At 38.3% G+C, this 22,371-nt stretch overlaps 1 protein-coding gene and 2 non-coding genes across 3 annotated transcripts in view; all 3 read left to right on the top strand.

The window, feature by feature from the left end:
* Window positions 1-412: 412 nt before the first annotated feature.
* Window positions 413-611, top strand: LOC131309207 (U2 spliceosomal RNA). Its single transcript, XR_009194875.1, has one exon. It is a non-coding gene; the product is annotated as a U2 spliceosomal RNA (small nuclear RNA).
* Window positions 612-15,398: 14,787 nt separating this feature from the next.
* Window positions 15,399-15,597, top strand: LOC131309327 (U2 spliceosomal RNA). Its single transcript, XR_009194968.1, has one exon. It is a non-coding gene; the product is annotated as a U2 spliceosomal RNA (small nuclear RNA).
* Window positions 15,598-20,894: 5,297 nt separating this feature from the next.
* The window catches only part of LOC131298960 (ankyrin repeat-containing protein NPR4-like), a 43,511-nt gene continuing 42,034 nt past the window's right edge, over window positions 20,895-22,371 (top strand). The window contains exon 1 of the mRNA XM_058324495.1: window positions 20,895-21,202. Within this exon, the coding sequence (XP_058180478.1) occupies window positions 20,927-21,202 (276 nt within the window). The 5' untranslated portion in view covers window positions 20,895-20,926. The remainder of the gene's footprint in view (window positions 21,203-22,371) is intronic.

Below are 22,371 nucleotides of genomic sequence, written 5' to 3'. Positions count from 1 at the left end.
CATGGGCTAGAAAGTAAATTGGACAAGCTTTCTAAAGGTTCAAACCACGCGAAAATTGGAGTTTGGGAGTGTCCGGGGTAATTCCGCAAAGTTTAACATGTTATGTAGTGTTACAATGGCAAGTCCGCAAAGGGTTAATTTAGAGGGGTGGTTTTTTTTTTTTTTTTATCCCAAGCAATCCGATACTCAATAGATTTAGCAATAACAATGTAATTGGTCGACACAAGGACTCACTACGTGCTGAGAGGCTTCAAACAACCAAGTCAAACCAGTGGCACAAACTAAACAGAATTTGTGCAAAAGCAGCAAAACCCAGTTTGTGACTTTCGGGTTTGTTTCCCTCATCAACTAAGTAGAAAAACAAGGAGAGAAAACTTGACTATAAAATAGGCAGTGCAAGAGATGAGAAGACATATCTTTCTCGGCCTTCTGGCAAAGATCAAGTGTAGTATCTGTTCTTATCAGTTTAATATTTGTTATGCGTGCAATTAGTTCTCTGTTTATTAAATTAATAATTTTTTGCGGGGAGGGCCCACTACAGTTGCTTGCTACTGGGGCCTTTAATGCGTTTCCTTGGTGTTGCTCTATTGCATTGGCTTGGTGCACCCCAACCAAACCAAGTTCAAATGTTTCTGCTACTTCGGGTCGAGAACCTAATTAGTTGGCTTGACATATGCAGATTTGTGTAATTGAGAAGTACTAGTATTTTCTCGACTGTTTAATTACAGGGTTAGTCTTCTCTATTAAGCGGATCATCAATGAGCTGATCTAGTTTTAACTCCTTCAAATTAATGTCTTACGTTTCTGCTCTCAATTCTTACACTGTACTTGCGCACTCAATCCTTAGCCTCTCAATTCGTAATTTTACAATCTACTATATGAGATCCTTGGTGAAGTAATTCGGTATGAGATCGATCCAAGTTGTTCAATAAGTACACATCTTCATGGATGGAACTCTTGGAATCCCTTCCTATATATATTGGCTTCTTGTGCCTCTCTTTTGCTTGAACAACTCTTGGAATCACTTCGTACGGGCTTCTTGTGCCTCTCTTATGCTTTAACAATCCTTGTAATGTTTAAAGGACTAGTGCTAGCCCGTGCCTACGGCACTACGCATCTCGGTTGGACGGGGATGGCAGTTGTGTGATTTAGGTGAAAACCATGGACACTTAACCAGGAAATGAGAGGATGCACTACAGCCTTTGAATCAAATGAATCTAAGACCTTCTTTTTATAATGGAGATTGCCTCTTTTAGTCTCCTGTCAATCCGGACTTGAAAAGCTCAGTAAAACACAAATCAAGAATATTTGCTGTATCACATGCACCTCAGGCAAAATTCGAATGCGCCCCAGGCTCATCCACATTTTCTCTATTCTTGTAATGTGCCCCGGGCGCATCTTATTTTCTCTCATGATTTCCTACAAAACAGTGTGGATTTAAATTTTCAGATTTCAAAATGAAACCTATTTCGAGGGAACAGAGCCTGCTGTGCTCCTAAGCCAGTAGTAGGGTCCCCATGTCCAATATTGGAGTTCCAAACGCCTCCGTCTAACCTAATAATTCCAATATTGGAGTTCCAAAACAACGTACGTACGTAACATAAAAATATATTCATTAAGGAAGAAAATTAAGTAAACGCATAGTACAATCCAACAGATTCCTAGATTAAACTTCTATATCTTCACATAAAAAAAGAAAAGAAAAGAAAACACGTCGAGAAGGAATTTCACAATCCACACAACACACTTCAAACCTTACAAGTGTTTGCGGCCACGAGTAATTTGACAAGCTAAGTCTAATTCAACGTGGCCAAGTGTACTGCGACGTGGCCAAGAAGCATGTATAAAACACAAGAGAATGTAATTTGACGTGGCCAAGTGTAATTCGACGCGTCCCAAGCAATTCGAAGCGACTAAGTGTAATTCAACGTGGCAAAAAAGCATGTAAAACACAAGAGAATGAAATTCGACGCGTCCACTAGTAATTCAAAGCGGCCAAGAAGCATGTAAAAAACAAGTTAATGTAATTTGACGCGGCCAAGTGTGATTAGAAGCGGTCACGAGTAATTCAAAGTGGCCAAGTGTAATTCAACGCGGCCAAGAAAGATACAAAACACAAGAGAATTTAATTCAACACGGCGGAGTGTAATTAAAAACGGCCACGAGTAATTCAAAGCGGCCGAATGTAATTAAACGCGGCTAGGAAGCATGTAAAATACAAGAGAATCAAGCGTAGTAATCGTGCTTTCAATAACTTGCGGCAACAAGTAATTAGACATGGCCAAGAGTTATTCTTTGCGGCCAAGTGTAATTCTTAACGGCCAAGAAGCATGTAAAACACAATAGAATCGTGCGTAGTAATCACGCTTTCAATGATTTACGGTACGGGTGTGCACGGGTCGGTCGGGTCTGGTTTGACCCCGAACCCGACCCGACAAGTCGGGTAAGAAATATTTTAGGCCCGTAATCCGAACCGAATAGGGGCAAGAACCGTCCGTGAACCCGATTCGTAGGGTCGGGGTCGGGTCCAACCAAAAACCAAATTAATCTTTATGGATTGGTTGGGTAAGAAGCACACCAACTTGAACACCGAACCAAAATCTGATTTTTAACAGAAATTGAACCTTGAGCGTCCGAACCACATATTCGACCCCGCACAAGACCCTTCGTATCAGGTCGGGTCGGGTCCACTGGTTGACGGGTTTTTAGCACATGCCTAATTTGCGGCCAAGCGTAATTCTTCTTCTTTATTGCACTTAACATAATAATTATTATTATATATCTCATCGATTAAAGTTCTCTTCATCCCTTGTTTATAATTCATTTGGACAATGCAAGAAAACAAGACAAGTTTGAACCTTTCTGTTCGCATATGGGTACCAGCAAGGACTAAATCAAGATTTCGTAAACGCGGAAGCCGAAATAAGGACACCAACAAAAACGCCACCGTCTAATTCGTGGGCAAATATCTAACACCATAAGTCTATGTTCAATAAAATCTTCATGGATGGAACTCTTGAAAACCCTTCGCACTGGCTTCTTGTGCATCTCTTTTGCTTATAAAATCCTTACACTAATTAAGGTTTAAACGCTGTCCTTTAATATTCTCAAGCCAACCAGGACTAAAACGAACCCGTCAAAAAAAAATTTGCAACACATGTGCCTCGGGTGTATTTGAAATGCGCCAAGGGCTTGCATCCTGATTAATTTACACTCCTTTCGTAAGGCACATTTAAGTCGCGCTCGGCTGGGCACACCCAGAATTTCTTCTTTTTTGTAATGTTTCTCAGTTGCAATTGAATTGCTCCATGGCCACAACCTATTTTTTCCCTTTCTATAATGCGCCTCAAGCGCATTTGAATTGCGCCTTGGGAGCATTCAATACGTTTTTCTTTTTTGATGTAATTAACTACTGAAATAGACATTCAGTTTTTCATAAAACAGCCAAGAGGCATACCAATGCACCAACATTTCATATAGAAATCCATCATTTTGATTCAAAACACATTAATAGTTGTTGCCAAACAATGTATCGTTGAGATTGATGCTTCCAAAAAAAATACCAATCGCAAGCAAGAATATTGCTTGGTTCAATGCGGGGAAAGTGAAACTATATGCTCAACTCCCATTTATGGTTAGATCCCGGCATCTTTTAGTATTTTAAAAACACTATTTAATGATATATAATATGTCTTGATCCAATTTAAAATGAGAAACATACACGCGCTTTGCCGGAACGAATCATATTTTGACCCGTTGAGGGTAAAATGGTCACTTCATTACATATACATTTGATTTTTTTATCCAAATTACTTGGGCTAGAATGTAAATTGGACAAGCTTTCTAACGGTTCAATTAAACCACGCGAAAATTGGAGTTCGGGAGTGTCCGAAGCAGATCAGCAAAGTTTAACATGTTATGCAGCATTACAATGGCGCCTCAGGCGCACTCCTCTACGCCCAGGCGCATTAAAATGCGCCCTGGGCGCATCCTGAACCTTGCAAACAATTCCAACTTTGCAGACTTGCCCTAGGCACTCTCGAACTCCAATTTGGTCGTGGATTGAACCGTTAGAAGGATTGTCCAATCTAATTTCCTACCTAATTGGTTCCAATGAAATATAATTTTTACATCAAAATACATGACCATTTTACCCTCAATTGGTCAAAAAACAAATTCTTTCAATAAAACGCTCGTATCATTTTTATTTTAAATTGGATTAAGACCAATTATTTAATGATAAATAAGGTTTTAACTGTATTAAAAGATGATGGAAACGACCAATTAAAATAATGAAATTTTATTTATGAAAAGTCGGTCGAAGAGAGACCGATTCAAAGATCGTTGGAGCGACAAAGGCTAATGTTCGTCTTCATGCCCATTTACACATTCTAAGTTCCGTTTGATGCACACATGCCTAGTTCTATGGTACTCGTTCATTGGGCTCTCCACACTTCATTAATTAATAAAAAACCATTTCATCATCAGTATTCACCCAAGGCGAGATTTTGTGGTGAAGGTGAGAGATAATTAACCAGAGGGAGTCGAGCTCAGAGGAATGCTCCTCTGGAGCAAATTTTTTTTTTTTTTTTGTAATTTTATTACGTATGATCCAATAATGGTTAAGTTTTCTCTCAATTCGTGTGTGAGTGAGATGAATGGTTTTGATCCAACAAGCTAGGAGTAGTAGAGAACAACGTACGTACGTTCCATAAAAATATATTCAGTGAGGAAGAAAATTAAGTAAACGCATAGTATAATACATTCTTTTTACGTTTATTTGATAATGGAGTTCAATCCAACAGATTCCAAGATAAAACTTCCATATCTTCACATGAAAAAAGAAAAGAAAAGACAACACGTGGAGAAGGAATTTCACAATCCACACAACACACTTCAAACCTTACAACTGAGAGAGAGAGAGAGAGTGAGAAAGATTTTTTTTGAAAGGCAGACAGAGAGAGAGAGAGAGTTTCAATTGAAAAAAGTTGGCCAGTTTGTGGCTGGGAGTTTTAGTACAAATGCTGGGAGTTTTAGTACAAATGCGTGACTGATGAACACGAATACAAATTTGTTTGCGGCCACGAGTAATTTAACACACGGCCAAGTCTAATTCAACGAGGCCAAGTGTACTTCGACGCGGTCAAGAAGCATGTATAAAACACCAGAGAATGTAATTTGACGTGGCCAACTGTAATTCGACGCGTTCCCAAGTAATTCGAAGCGACCAAGTGTAATTCAACATGGCCAAAAAGCATGTAAAACACAAGAGAATGTAATTCAATGAGGTCAAGTGTAATTCGACGCGTCCACTAATAATTCAAAGCGGCTGGCCAAGAAGCATGTAAAAACAAGAGAATGTAATTTGACGCGACCAAGTGTGATTAGAAGCGGTCACGAGTATCCAAGAAGCATGTAAAACACAAGAGAATATAATTCAACGTGGCCAAGTGTAATTAAAAACGACCACGAGTAATTAAAAGCGGCGGAGTGTAATTAAAAGCGGCTAAGAAGCTTGTAATGTCACACCCCAAAATGAGAAGTGACCGGCCATGAACCACAAGACCAAAACTCGTAGAACATGCAGCCTAAAAAAATTTTTTATAAAAACTCCCAAGCAAGGATCCACCAAACAGCCAACCTTTTTTTTTTATTCAGAACATCCCCAACCAATAAATTGCATAAAAAGAATGGGGCACAAACATCCCATGAACCAAATAAATCCAGTGATCCAACAGTAATAAAAGAATCCAGATGTCTGACAAAATGTTTCAAATGCAGAAGCGATTAATAAAATAAAAATATGATGAGACACCCTAAAGAGGTCAAACTAAAAGAAGTCCCCGAGATGCCGCCAAAGTCCTCCTAACTGCCTAACTTGCCTGAAAATGAAGTTGGAATAAATCCGTCAGCTGACGAGCCCAGTGAGTAGTAAAGCATGTATAATAATACAGTTCAAAAACATGGCTAAAAATAGATTATCACGATAACATATTTTGGCATACGAAGGTGTGCATTAAACCAACAAATTTGGCCATAAATCATTTACCAACAAACCTCAATGGCGATCACAAACCAATCTCCAACAACAATGGGGAACCACAACCAATATCGATAGAACCAAATGCCAATGAATAAATGTCTCATAATTGGATCCAATATCAAAACTTAGAGTCACCACGAGTAGGCAGCCCGTGGAACTTTTCCCTAAGAATGATCTGGTCAATAACAACCGTTGAGCATTAGGGTCACCGGCTTAATCCGATCTCCTCCCTAATGGCCAGAGTCACCCGCACACAAAGGATTAATTTCCCTGGACTTCCAAAATATGTTCCCAACAATATCCACAAAGTTCTCACCAAAAGATTATCCGAACAATAAATAGTTTCACCAATCCGCATGCCAATTTCAAGAACCGAATAAAATAAATACGTGTTCCCAATTTCAATCATTAATTTTCTAAAACAATAATTTAAGGGATATGGGGAAGTTCGCAAGTACGTAACATGCTTAACCACTCACCTGGATCCAAAGCTAATGCAAACGAACAACGCGAAACGAGTCTAACCTGAACAAAGAATCATGTAGTACTATTATCATTAACTGTATTAGGACTAATGTAAAATTAAAATTAACTAATCCTAGAACTAACTCACTCAATCCCCGAGAACCGTACAAAACCCAAACTTTAATTTCCAATTCCAACAATATGTCTCCAATGCAGCCACCTGTTCTCCATTCCCAAATTCCAACCTAAGTCCAAGTAATTCATTCAGTTTCCCACTCGCACCACGTCAAACTTTCTGTTCTAAACTCTTGTTTTTGCACTTTCTTTAGTCATTAACCATTACCTAATCCTCCAATATCCACTACAACAGCCCACTACGAAACACAAAAACACAGTTTGAATAATATAATAGAAAGGGAATTTGCTAATATATCAGAAGGACATCTAACAACCTTCGTCAATCCTCCACGCACATTCCGATGTAGCACCCGTCCACCTTCGCTCTCGACTTGCAACAAACCCAACACACCCAATACTTTTACGAGGAGAACTCAGTGCAGACTAAAACATATCTGTAGATTAGAAAGCAACTGAACCAATTAAAGAGCAAAGTACCTATTTTAGAGATAGCAAGACCACCAGTTGAAAAAATACTTGAACTCGAAGAACCCTCGAAGCTGCGCCCCTTTTCTTTCATCAGAACAATACGTCTAACCTAATAGAAACCCTACTCAGCTTATGACTATCAAAAATGCTACTTGCACAACCGTTGTGTTGGTTGTGTTTGTAATTCTGACCGTCCAGATGTATTTGGACGGTCTAGATTTTAAAAAAACTCTTCCATGGATAAGTTTAACTTTTATGAGAAAGAGTTTGAGCGAATCCTGACCATTCATTGCAGCCATGGATGGCTAGAGATTGGTTGTATATTGTGTTTTACACAACCGTTGTGTGTGTAGCACTTTTGTATAACTATACCCTTTGGTAGTTCCCACTAATAACAAACACCCACAATTATAGCAATCTAGTTTAACAAAATATCTAATATTTTAACTGGGGTAAAAACTAAATTACTATGGTTAATTAAGCTTATACCCATGTAATAACAATTACGACAATTGTACCTATGGTGCGCACAAAAATAATTAATTGGGACCCAACCATAACACCCAATTAAATAGTGGCCAAACTAATTAATAAAATAAATTAAAATTCAAGGATTTTGTAGTAATCATGCACGCTTTTAATAACTTGCGATCACGAGTAATTAGATGCAGCCAAGAGTTATTGTTTGGGGCCAAGTGTAATTCTTAATGGCCAAGAAGTGTGTAAAACACAACAGAATCGTACATAGTAATCACGCTTTCAGTAATTAGCGGTACAGGTGTGCACAGGTCGGGCGGGTAAGGTTTGACCCCCGAACCCAATCCGACATGTTGGGTAACAAATATTTTAGGCCCGAAATCCGAACCGAATAGGGGTAAGAACCGTCCGCGAACCCGATTCGTCGGGGTCAGGTCCGACCAAAAAGCGAATTGATCTTTATGGATTGGTCGAGTCGGGTAAGAAACGCCCCAACCCAATCCCCAAACCAAAATTTGATTTTTAACAGAAATTGAACCTGCACCCATCTAAACCATTCGACCCCGCCAAAGACCCTTCGTGTCGGATCGGGTCCGCGGGTTGACAGGTTTTTAGCACATGCCTAATCTGCAGCCGTAAGGAATTGTTTGCGGCCAAGTGTAATTCTTTCGACTTCTTCTTCTTCCCAAGATGACCAAAACCAGGAAGAATCAACACAACGGAGAAAGATTATTGCAGCAGCTGAAAATTTTGTAGGAAGAAAATTGTCGTTAAGTTCTAGGCAAAACCCAACTTCTTCTTCCAAAATCACACGACGTCAATCCTTCTTTATTGCACTTAACATTATTATTATCATTATATATATCATCGATTAAAGTTCTCTTCTTCCCTTGTTTATAATTCATTTGAACAATGCAAGAAAACAAGACAAGTATGAATCTTTATGTTTTCATATATATGCGTACAAGCAAGGATAGAATCAAGATTTCGAAAATGCGGGGGCCGAAATAGGAACAACAAGAAAGATGCCACCGTCTAGTTAGTGGGCAAATATCTAACACCATAAATCTATGTTCAATTAAATCTTCATGGATGGAACTCTTCGAAACCCTTCGCACTGGCTTCTTCTGCGTCTCTTTTGCTTGAAAAATACTTACACTAATTAATGTTCAAGGTCTAGCCTTTTATACTCTCCAGCCAACAAGGACTAAAACGAACCTGTCAAAAAAAATTTGCATCACATTGCGCATCGGGCGTATTTGAATTGTGCCAAGGGCGAGGATCTAGATTAATTTGCACTCTTTTCGTAAGGCACATTTAAGTCGCGCCCTGACTAGGCGCGCCCAGAATTTCTTCTTTTTTGTAATGTGTCTCAGGCGCAGTTGAATTGCTCCCAGGGCACATCCTATTTTTTCCCTTTCTGTAATGCGCCTCAGGCGGATATGAATTGCGGCTTGGGAGCATTCTGTACGTTTTTCTTTTTTGATGTAATGATCTACTGAAATAGACATTCAATTTTTCATAAAACAGCCAAGAGGCATACCAATGCACCAACATTTCACATAGAAATCCATCATTCTAACTCAAAACACAATTATAGTTGTTACCAAAAAATGTATCTTTCTGATTGATGCTTCCAAAAAAAAAAAAAAAACCAATCGCAAGCAAGAATATTGTTTGGTTCAATGTGGGGAAAGAGAAACTGTATGTTCAACTCCCATTTATGGTTGGATCCCGCCATCTTTTAGTACTTTAAAAACACTATTTATTGATATATAATGGGTCTCGATCAAATTTAAAATGAGAACATACACACGTTTTGCCGGAACGAATCATATTTTGACCCATCGAGGGTAAAATGGTCACTTCATTAGATATACAAATGATTTTTTTATCCAAACTACTTTGGCTAGAAAGTAAATTGGATAAGCTTTCTAACGGTTCAAACCACGCAAAAATTGGAGTTCAGAAGTGTCCGGGGCAAGTCCGCAAAGTTTAACATGTTATGCAGCGTTACAATGGCGCCTCAGGCGCACTCCTCTGCGTCCAGGCGCATTACAATGCGCCCTGGGCGCATCCTGAACCTTGCAAACAATTCCAATTTTGCGGACCTGCCCCAGACACTCCCGAACTCCAATTTGGTCGTGGATTGAACAATTAGAAGGCTTGTCCAATCTAGTTTCCTACCTAATTGGTTCCAATAAAATATAGTTTTTACATCAAAATACATGACCATTTACCCTCAATTGGTCGAAAAACAAATTCTTTCAATAAAATGCTCGTGTCTTTTATTTTAAATCGAACTAAGACCAATTATATAATGATAAATAAGGTTTTAACTGTATTAAAAGATCATGAAAAAGACCAATTAAAATAATGAAATTTTATATATGAAAAGTCGGTCGTAGGGAGACTGATTCAAAGATCAGCGACAAAGGCTAATGTTCGTTTTCATGTCCATTTAGACATTCTAAGTTCTGTTTGCGGCCAAGCGTAATTCTTTAATCTCCTTCTTCTTCCCTAGATGACCAAATCCAGGAAAAATAAACGCAACGGATAAAGATTATTGCCGCAGCTGAAAATTTTGTAGGAAGAAAATTGTCGTTCAATTCTGGGCAAAACCCAACTTATTCTTTCAAAATCACATGACATAAGTTCTTCTCCTTTATTGCACTTAATATTATTATTATTATTATTGTATATGTCATCGATTAAAGTTCTCTTCTTCCCCTGTTTATAATTCATTTGAGCAATGCAAGAAATCAAGACAAGTTCGAATCTTTCTGTTTGCATATGGGTACCGGCAAGGACAGAATCAAGATTTCGTAAACACGGGAGCCGATCGAAATAGGAACAACAAGAAAGATGCCACCGTCTAGTTCGTGGGCAAATATCTAATACCATAAGTCTATGTTCATTGAAATCTTCTTGGATGGAACTCTTGGAAACCCTTCGCACTGGCTTCTTGTGCGTCTCAAAAATACTTACACTAATTAATGTTCAAAGTCTAGCCTTTTATAGTCTCCAGCCAACAAGGACAAAAACGAACCTGTCAAAAAAAATTTGCATCACAATGCGCCTCGGGCGTATTTGAATTGCGTCATGGGCGTGGATCATGATTAATTTGAACTCTTTTCATAAGGCAAATTCAAATCGCGCCCCTGCTGGGTGCACCCAGAATTTCTTCTTTTTTGTAATGTGTCTTAGGCGCAATTGAATTGCTCCCTGGGCACATCTTATTTTTCCCCTTTTTGTAATGCGCCTCAGGCGCATATGAATTGCGCCTTGGGAGCATTCTGTACGTTTTTCTTTCTTGATGTAATGAACTACTGAATATTTTCCATAAAACATCCAAGAGGCATACCAATGCACCAACATTTCACATAGAAATCCATCATTCTGACTCAAAACACATTTATAGTTGTTACCGAACAATGTATCGTTCAGATTGATGCTTCCAAAAAAAAATACCAATCGCAAGCACGAATATTGCTTGTTTCAATGTGGGGAAAGAGAAACTATATGTTCAACTCCCATTTGTGGTTGGATCCCGCCACCTTTTAATACTTTAAAACACTATTTATTGATACATAACGGGTGTTGATTGAATTTAAAATGAGAAACATACTGTTTTGCCGGAACGAATTAAATTTTGACCCTTCGAGGGTAAAATGGTCACTTCATTAGATATACAAATGATTTTTATCCAAATTACATGGGCTGGAAAGTAAATTGGATAAGCTTTCTAACGGTTCAAACCATTCAAAAATTGGAGTTCGGGAGTGTCGGAGGCAAGTCCGCAAAGTTTAACATGTTATGCAGCGTTACAATGGCGCCTCAGGCGCACTCCTCTGCACGCAGGTGCATTACAATGCACCTAGTAATGCACCTGGGCGCATCCTGAACCATGAAAACTATTCCAATTTTGCGGACTTGCCCCAAACACTCTCGCACTCCAATTTGGTCGTGGATTGATCCGTTAGAAGGCTTGTCCAATCTCGTTTCCTACCTAATTGGTTCCAATGAAATATAATTTTTACATCAAAATACATGACCATTTTACCCTCAATTGGTCAAAAAAAAAATTCTTTCAAAAAAATGCTCGTGTCTTTTTTATTTTAAATCGGACTAAGACCAATTATATAATGATAAATAAGGTTTTACCTGTATTAAAAGATGATGGAAAAGTCCAATTAAAATAATGAAATTTTATATATGAAAAGTCGGTCATAGGGAGACTGATTCAAAGATCAATGGAGCGACAAAGGCTAATGTTCGTTTTCACGTCCATTTAGACATTCTAAGTTCTGTTTGCGGCCAAGCGTAATTCTTTATTCTTCTTCTTCTTCCCTAGATGACCTAATCCAGGAAGAATAAACGCAACGGAGAAAGATTATTGCAGCAGCTGAAAATTTTGTAGGAAGAAAATTGTCGTTCATCTCTGGGCAAAACCCGACTTCTTCTTTCAAAATCACATGACATAAGTTCTTCTTCTTTATTGCACTTAACATTATTATTATTATTATTTATGTGATCGATTAAAGTTCTCATCTTCCCCTGTTTATAATTCATTTGAACAATGCAAGAAACCAAGGCAAGTTCGAATTTTTCTGTTTGCATATGGGTACCGGCAAGGACAAAATCAAGATTTCGTAAACACGGGAGCCGAAATTGGGACAACAAGAAAAATGCCACCATCTAGTTCGTGGGCAAATATCTAATACCATAAGTCTATGTTCAATGAAATCTTCATGGATGGAACTCTCAAAAACACTTCGCACTGGCATCTTGTGCGTCTCAGAAATACTTACGCTAATTAATGTTCAAAGTCTAGCCTTTTATAGTCTCCAGTCAACAAGGAGAAAAACGAACCGGTCAAAAAAAATTGGCATCACTATGCACCTCGGGCATATTTGAATTGCTCCAAGGGCGTGGATCCTGATTAATTTGCACTCTTTTCGTAAGGCAAATTTAAGTCGCACCCCGGCTGGGTGCACCCAGAATTTCTTCCTTTTTGTAATGTGTCTCAGGCGCAATTGAATTGCTCCCTAAGCACATCTTATTTTTTCCCTTTTTGTAATGCACCTCTGGCGCATATAAATTGGGCCTTGAGAGCATTCTGTACGTTTTTCTTTTTTGATGTAATGAACTACTGAAATAGACATTCAATTTTCCGTAAAACAGCCAAGAGGCATACCAATGGACCAACATTTTACATAGAAATCCATCATTCAGACTCAAAACACATTTATAGTTGTTACCGAACAATGTATCGTTCAGATTGATGCTTCCCAAAAAAAATACCAATCGCAAGCCAGAATATTGCTTGGTTCAATGTGGGGAAAGCGAAACTATATGTTCAACTCCCATTTGTGGTTGGATCCTGCCACCTTTTAATACTTTAAAAGCACTATTTATTGATACATAACGGGTGTTGATTGAATTTAAAATGAGAAACATACACGCGTTTTGCCGGAACAAATCATATTTTGACCCATCGAGGTTAAAATGGTAACTTCATTAGATATACAAATGATTTTGTTATCCCAATTACATGGGCAAGAAAGTAAATTGGACAAACTTTCTAACGGTTCAAACCACGTGAAAATTGGAGTTCGGGAGTGTCCGGGGCAAGTCCGCAAAGTTTAACATGTTATGCATCGTTACAATGGTGCCTCAGGCGCACTCCTCTGCGCCCAGGTGCATTACAATGCGCCCAGTAATGCACCTGGGCGCATCCTGAACCATGAAAACAATTCCAATTTTGCGGACTTGCCGCAAACACTTCCGCACTCCAATTTGGTCGTGGATTGATCCGTTAGAAGGCTTGTCCAATCTCGTTTCCTACCTAATTGGTTCCAATGAAATATAATTTTTACATCAAAATACATGGCCATTTTACCCTCAATTGGTCGAAAAACAAATTCTTTCAATAAAATGCTCGTGTCTTTTTTTTTTTAAATCAAACTAAGACCAATTATATAATGATAAATAAGGTTTTTACTGTATTAAAAGATGATGGAAAAGGCCAATTAAAATAATAAAATTTTATATATGAAAAGTCGGTTGTAGGGAGACTGATTCAAAGATCAATGGAGCGACAAGGCTAATGTTCGTTTTCATGTCCATTTAGACATTCTAAGTTCTGTTTGCGGCCAAGCGTAATTCTTTCATCTTCTTCTTCTTCCCTAGATGACCAAATCCAAGAAGAATAAACGCAACGGAGAAAGATTATTGCAGTAGCTGAAAGTTTTGTAGGAAGAAAATTGTCGTTCAGTTCTGGGCAAAACCCAACTTCTTCTTTCAAAATCACTTGACGTAAGTTCTTCTTCTTTATTGCACTTAACATTATTATTATTATTATTATTATTATTATTATTATATATCTCATCAATTAAAGTTCTCTTCTTCCCCTGTTTATAATTCATTTGAACAATGCAAGAAACCAAGACAAGATCGAATCTTTCTATTTGCATATGGGTACAGGCAAGGACAGATTCAAGATTTCGTAAACACGGGAGCCCAAATAGGAACAACAAGAAAGATGCCACCGTCTAGTTCGTGGGCAAATATCTAATACCATAAGTCTATGTTCAATGAAATCTTCTTCGATGGAACTCTTGGAAACCCTTCGCACTGGCTTCTTGTGCGTCTCAAAAATACTTACGCTAATTAATGTTCAAAGTCTAGCCTTTTATAGTCTCCAGCCAACATGGACAATAACGAACCTGTTAAAAATAAATTGCATCACCATGCACCTCGGGCGTATTTGAATTGCTCCAAGGGCGTGGATCCAGATTAATTTGCACTCTTTTCGTAAGGTAAATTTAAGTCACGCCCCGGTTGGGCGCACCCAGAATTTCTTCTTTTTTGTAATGTGTCTCAGGCGCAATTGAATTGGTCCCTGGGCACATCTTATTTTTTCCCTTTTTGTAATGCGCCTTGGGAGCATTCTGTACGTTTTTTATTTTTGTTGTAATGAACTACTGAAATAGACATTCAATTTTCCGTAAAACAGCCAAGAGGCAAACCAATGCACCAACATTTCACATAGAAATCCGGCCATCATTCTGACTCAAAACACATTTATAGTTGTTACCGAACAATGTATCGTTCAAATTGATGCTTCCAAAAAAAATTACCAATCGCAAGCTAGAATATTGCTTGGTTTAATGTGGGGAAAGAGAAACTATATGTTCAACTCCCATTTGTGGATGGATCCCGCCACCTTTTAGTACTTTAGAAACACTATTTATTGATACATAATGGGTGTTGATTGAATCTAAAATGAGAAACATACACGCGTTTTGCCAGAACGAATCATATTTTAACCCATCGAGGGTAAAGTGGTCACTTCATTAGATATACAAATGATTTTTTTATCCAAATTACATGGGCTAGAAAGTAATTGGAGAAGCTTTCTAACGGTTCAAACCACGCGAAAATTGGAGTTTGGGAGTGTTCGGGGCAAGTCCGCAAAGTTTAACATGTTATGCAGCGTTACAATGGCAAGTCCGCAAAGGGTTAATTTAGAGGGGTGGTTATTTTTATTTTTATTTTTGATCCGAAGCAATCCGATACTCAATAGATTCAGCAATTACAATGTAATTGGTGGACACAAGGACTCACTAGGTGCTCAGAGGCTTCAAACAACCAAGTCAAACTAGTGGCACAAACCAAGCAGAATATGTGCAAAAGCAGCAAAACCCAGTTTGTTACTTTGGAGTTTGTTTCATTCATCAACTAAGTAGAAAAACAAGGAGAGAAAACTTGACTATAAAATAGGCAGCGCAAGAGAAGAGAAGACATATCTTTCTCGGCCTTCTAGCAAAGATTAAGTGTAGTATCCGTTCTTATTAGTTTAATATTTGTTATGTGTGCAATTAGTTCTCTGTTTATTAAATTAATAATTTTTTAAGGGGAGGGCCCACTACAGTTGCTTGCCACTGGGGCCTTTAATGTGTTTCCTTGGTGTTGCACTATTGCATTGGCTTGGCGCACCCCAACCAAACCAAGTTCAAATGTTTTTGCTACTCCAGGTCTAGAACCAAATTAGTTGACTCGACATATGCAGATTTGTGTGATTGAGAAGTACTAGTATTTTCTCAACTGTTTAATTACAGGGTTAGTCTCTTTCTCTATTAAGCGGATCATTAATGAGCTGATCTAGTTTTAACTCCTTCAAATTAATGTCTTACGCTTCCGCTCTCAATTCTTACACTGTACTTGCGCACTCAATCCTCACCCTCTCAATTCGTAATTTTACAATCTCCTATATGAGATCCTTGGTGAAGTAATTTGGTATGAGATCGATCCAAGTTGTTCAATAAGTCCACATCCTCATGGATGGAACTCTTGGAATCCCTTCCTATATATATTGGCTTCTTGTGCCTCTCTTTTGCTTGAACAACTCTTGGAATCACTTCGTACGGGCTTCTTGTGCCTCTCTTATGCTTTAACAATCCTTGTAATGTTTAAAGGACTAGTGCTAGCCCGTGCCTACGGCACTACGCATCCTGGTTGGAAGGGGATGGCAGTTGTGTGATTTAGGTGAAAACCATGGGCACTTAACCAAGAAATGTGAGGATGCACTATAGCCTTTGGATCAAATGAATCTAAGCCCTTCTTTTTATAATAGAGATTGCCTCTTTTAGTCTCCTGCCAATCCGGACTAGAAAAGCTCAGTAAAACACAAATCAAGAATATTTGCTGTATCACATGCACCTTAGGCAAAATTCGAATGCGCCCCAGGCTCATCCACATTTTCTCTATTCTTGTAATGTGCCCCGGGCGCATCTTATTTTCTCTCATGATTTCCTACAAAACAGTGTGGATATAAATTTTCAGATTTCAAAATGAAACCTATTTCGAGGGAACAGAGCCTGCTGTGCTCCTAAGCCAGTAGTAGGGTCCCCATGTCCAATATTGGAGTTCCAAACGCCTCCGTCTAACCTAATAATTCCAATATTGGAGTTCCAAAACAACGTACGTACGTAACATAAAAATATATTCATTAAGGAAGAAAATTAAGTAAACGCATAGTACAATCCAACAGATTCCTAGATTAAACTTCTATATCTTCACATAAAAAAAGAAAAGAAAAGAAAACACGTCGAGAAGGAATTTCACAATCCACACAACACACTTCAAACCTTACAAGTGTTTGCGGCCACGAGTAATTTGACAAGCTAAGTCTAATTCAACGTGGCCAAGTGTACTTCGACGCGGCCAAGAAGCATGTATAAAACACAAGAGAATGTAATTTGACGCGACCAAGTGTAATTCGGCGCATCCCAAGCAATTCGAAGCTACCAAGTGTAATTCAACGTGGCAAAAAAGCATGTAAAACACAAGAGAATGTAATTCGACGCGTCCACTAGTAATTCAAAGCAGCCAAGAAGCATGTAAAAAACAAGATAATGTAATTTGACGAGGCCAAGTGTGATTAGAAGCGGTCACGAGTAATTCAAAGTGGCCAAGTGTAATTCAACGCGGCCAAGAAAGATACAAAACACAAGAGAATTTAATTCAACACGGCGGAGTGTAATTAAAAATGGCCACGAGTAATTCAAAGCAGCCGAATGTAATTAAACGCGGCTAAGAAGCATGTAAAATACAAGAGAATCAAGCGTAGTAATCGTGCTTTCAATAACGTGCGGCCACAAGTAATTAGACGTGGCCAAGAGTTATTGTTTGCGGCCAAGTGTAATTCTTAACGGCCAAGAAGCATGTAAAACACGATAGAATCGTGCGTAGTAATCACGCTTTCAATAATTTACGGTACGGGTGTGCACGGGTCGGTCGGGTCTGGTTTGACCTCGAACCTGACCCGACAAGTCGGGTAACAAATATTTTAAGCCCGTAATCCAAACCGAATAGGGGCAAGAACCGTCCGTGAACCCGATTCGTCAGGGTCGGGGTCGGGTCCGACCAAAAACCAAATTAATCTTTATGGATTGGTCGGGTAAGAAGCACACCAACCTGAACACCGAACCGAAATCTGATTTTTAACAGAAATTGAACCTTGACCGTCTGAACCACATATTCGACCCCGAACAAGACCCTTCGGGTCGGGTCGGGTCGGGTCTGCTGATTGACGGGTTTTTAGCACATTCCTTATTTGCGGCCAAGCGTAATTCTTCCTCTTTATTGCACTTAACATAATTATTATTATTATATATCTCATCGATTAAAGTTCTCTTCATCCCTTGTTTATAATTCATTTGAACAATGCAAGAAAACAAGACAAGTTTGAATCTTTCTGTTCGCATACGGGTACCAGCAAGGACTAAAACAAGATTTCGTAAACGTGAAAGCCGAAATAAGGACAACAACAAAAACGCCACCGTCTAGTTCGTGGGCAAATATCTAACACCATAAGTCTATGTTCAATGAAATCTTCATGGATGGAACTCTTGAAAACCCTTGGCATTGGCTTCTTGTGCGTCTCTTTTGCTTATAAAATCCTTACACTAATTAATGTTTAGAGGCTGGCCTTTAATATTCTCAAGCCAACCAGGACTAAAACGAACCAATCAAAAAAAAATTGCAACACATGCGCCTCGGGCGTATTTGAAATGCGCCAAGGGCTTGCATCCTGATTAATTTGCTCTCCTTTCGTAAGGCACATTTAAGTCGCGCTCGGCTGGGCACACCCAGAATTTCTTCTTTTTTGTAATGTTTCTCAGCTGCAACTGAATTGCTCCCTGACCACAACCTATTTTTTCCATTTCTGTAATGCGCCTCAAGCGCATTTGAATTGCGCCTTGGGAGCATTCAATACGTTTTTCTTTTTTAATGTAATTAACTACTGAAATATTGCTCCCTGACCACAACCTATTTTTTCCATTTCTGTAATGCGCCTCAAGCGCATTTGAATTGCGCCTTGGGAGCATTCAATACGTTTTTCTTTTTTAATGTAATTAACTACTGAAATATTGCTCCCTGACCACAACCTATTTTTTCCATTTCTGTAATGCGCCTCAAGCGCATTTGAATTGCGCCTTGGGAGCATTCAATACGTTTTTCTTTTTTAATGTAATTAACTACTGAAATAGACATTCAGTTTTTCATAAAACAACCAAGAGGCATACCAATGCACCAACATTTCATATAGAAATCCATCATTTTGATTCAAAACACATTAATAGTTGTTGCCAAACAATGTATCGTTGAGATTGATGCTTCCAAAAAAAATACCAATCGCAAGCAAGAATTTCGCTTGGTTCCATGCGCGGAAAGTGAGTCTATATGCTCAACTACCATTTATGGTTGGATCCCGGCATCTTTTAGTATTTTAAAAACACTATTTAATGATATATAATATGTCTTGATCCAATTTAAAATGAGAAACATACACGCACTTTGCCGGAACGAATCATATTTTGACCCGTCGAGGGTAAAATGGTCACTTCATTACATATACAATTGATTTTTTTATCCAAATTACTTGGGCTAGAAAGTAAATTGGACAAGCTTTCTAATGGTTCAAACCACGCGAAAATTGGAGTTCGAGAGTGTCTGAAGCAAATCAGCAAAGTTTAACATGTTATGCAGCATTACAATGGCGCCTCAGGCGCACTCCTCTGCGCCCAGGCGCATTACAATGCGCCCTGGGCGCATCCTGAACCTTGCAAACAATTCCAACTTTGCAGACTTGCCTTAGGCACTCCCGAACTCCAATTTGGTCGTGGATTGAACCATTAGAAGGATTGTCCAATCTAATTTCATACCTAATTGGTTCCAATGAAATATAATTTTTACATCAAAATACATGACCATTTTACCCTCAATTGGTGAAAAAACAAATTCTTTCAATAAAACGCTCGTATCGTTTTTATTTTAAATTGGATTAAGACCAATTATATTATGATAAATAAGGTTTTAACTATATTAAAAGATGATGGAAACGACCAATTAAAATAATGAAATTTTATTTATGAAAAGTCAGTCAAAGAGAGACCGATTCAAAGATTGTTGGAGTGACAAAGGCTAATGTTCATCTTCACGCCCATTTACACATTCTAAGTTCCGTTTGACGCACACACGCCTAGTTCTATGGTACTCGTTCATTGGGCTCTCCACACTTCATTAATTAATAAAAAACCATTTTATCATCAGCATTCACCCAAGGTGAGATTTGTGGTGAAGGTGATAGATAATTAACCAGAGGGAGTCGAGCTCAGAGGAATGCTCCTCTGGCGCATCTTTTTTTTTTTGTAATTTTATTACGTATGATCAAATAATAGTTAAGTTTTCTCTCAATACATTCTTTTTACGTTTATTTGATAATGGAGTACAAGCCAACAGATTCCTAGATTAAACTTCTATATCTTCACATAAAAAAAGAAAAGAAAAGAGAACACGTGGAGAAGGAATTTCACAATCCACACAACACACTTCAAATCTTACAATTGTGTGTGTGTATGTGAGAGAGAGAGAGTGAGAGATTTTTTTTGAAAGGCAGAGACAGAGAGAGAGAGAGAGAGAGAGAGAGAGAGAGAGAGTTTCAATTGAAAAAAGAGAGAGAGAGTTTCAATTAAAAAAAGTTGGCCAGTTTGTGGGTGGGAGTTTTAGTACAAAAGCGTGACTGATGAACACGAATACAAATTTGTTTGCAGCCACGAGTAATTTAACACACGGCCAAGGCTAATTCAACGAGGCCAAGTGTAACTTCGACGCGGTCAAGAAGCATGTATAAAACACAAGAGAATGTAATTTGACGTGGCCAACTGTAATTCGACGCGTCCTCAAGTAATTCGAAGTGACCAACTGTTTTTTTGACCGGCAGCAAGAGAGAGACATGGAAGGACAAAACAGAGGAATGGCTCTGAGATGCAGCAATGAGAGGGGATGTAGAATCACTAATGGGATGTGAAATCACTAAGAGCTTATTCGGTTGAAGGTTTTTGGATTTTGGATTTGAATCTGTAATGATTAGGATAGGGAGATAGGGTAATGATTAGGATAATGATTGAAGAGAGATAGAGATGAAAATGAATGTAGTGGTTGGAGAAAGGGGTAATTGAGTGGATGTTGGAGTAGGGTAATAATTTAGAGTCCAAATCCTCAATCCTCAACCAAACAAACCCTAAAGGAAAAATTGACAATAGATGATACATTCTGGATAAAATTTTGGTGGGAAGTTTCAAAGGGAAAAATCCTCTTCACATGGCTACATCAACAGGGCAAAAAGAATTTGTTCTAGAACTTTTGAAACATAAAAAAATCTTGCTAATGTTGTAGGCAATTAAGGAACAAGGTGCAGCCCTTCACATAACATCCTCTAAGGGGCATGTAGAGATTGTGGAACATTTAGTGGAAGTTAGCCATGAGATGTGCGTGGTTCGTGACCGAGAAGGTAATAACCCTCTTCATATCGCTGTCATGAAAGGTAATGATAAAGTATTTAAGGTGTTGCTTCGAACCAACCCCAGCCCAGCCCGACTTATGGTGGATCGATGTGATAATATTTTGCACTTGTGTGTAAACTATAATAAACTCGAGATTCTGAAGCTATTGCTAGACAAGGGAGACAAAGAATTCGTCAATTCTACTGATATCAAGGGCAACAACATATTGCATCTCGCTGTTTTTGGTAAACGATGTGAGGTATGTCCATATTCAAACTTTTTATTGTTAAATTTTTGGCAATTTTTGTGGGTCAATGTGAAATAATTCCATTTATAAAGCCCAGCAACGCTAACTAACAGAACACCTGGAATCCTCCAATGAAGAAAATCATGCGGGAGAACAATAGACGTGCATACCTAACCACTCTCTCTGTCCCGATTTGTTTGTCCCTTTTTGACTTATACATGTTTTAAATTAACTGTTCAATTTCAAAATCCATAAATCAGATTAAGTAAATTTTCAAATCAATTGATCCGATTTGATTTCCTTAATAAGTTGGAAACCCGAGATTAATTGGACAAACAAATCGGGACAGAGGGAGTAATTGTACGCCATAGGCTTACTTGACCGGATTCTATGATTTACGATCATTTCTATTCCTAGTTGTATTGGAACTCTTGTATTGGAACTCAGCAGATGGATGATAATTAATTGGGGGGTTACATATAGTGGCGGAGCCGGCGGAGCCGGCGGAGCCAAGGAAAAAACAGTTGGAGGGGGCGAACAATGAAAGAAATTTTGGTCTCATGTTTTTCAAGACAAAATTCAGCCATTCAAATTTTTACAAAATGGTTTTGATAAATTGAACAATTAATCTCAAGTATTGTTGTTATTATATTATTTAACTACGCTCAATATCATTACCGCACAATATCATTTACTACTCCAAATGAAATAAAATTGGGTGCAGTTTCGTCCCCATAATAGCTTTGCGACCAACATTTGTTAATTTTTATAGTTAATGTTTTATTTAAAAAAAAATTTGAAGGTTAAACCTTACCCAAAGTTTACGATTCTTGAATGCAAAAGTTGGTATTCAGAACTTCAATTAGTCAACAAATAAAATGTTGGTGTTCAAAGCTAACTCAATAATTAATTGACAGAGAAAATTTCAAAATGTCATCTGAACTTTGTACCAAATGTCACAAAGATACCTAAACTTAAATTTATTTCAATTAAATACATATACTAACAAAATTCCCAAATTTAGACACCTGAACTTATGTTTATTTCAATTAAATACTTGTACTTACAAAATCCCCAAATTTAGACCCCCGCCGTTATACTCCGTCCCAAAAATTGTTGATATGGCATCTCCAACCCGTTTAAGTTGCCCCATTGCACATGTTTCCAATAGGGGACGATGC

The sequence above is a fragment of the Rhododendron vialii genome, chromosome 1a, assembly GCF_030253575.1.
Source record: "Rhododendron vialii isolate Sample 1 chromosome 1a, ASM3025357v1".
NCBI lineage: Eukaryota > Viridiplantae > Streptophyta > Magnoliopsida > Ericales > Ericaceae > Rhododendron > Rhododendron vialii.
Note: the sequence above shows the minus strand (reverse complement) of the source record. Positions and strands in the feature narration are given on the sequence as shown.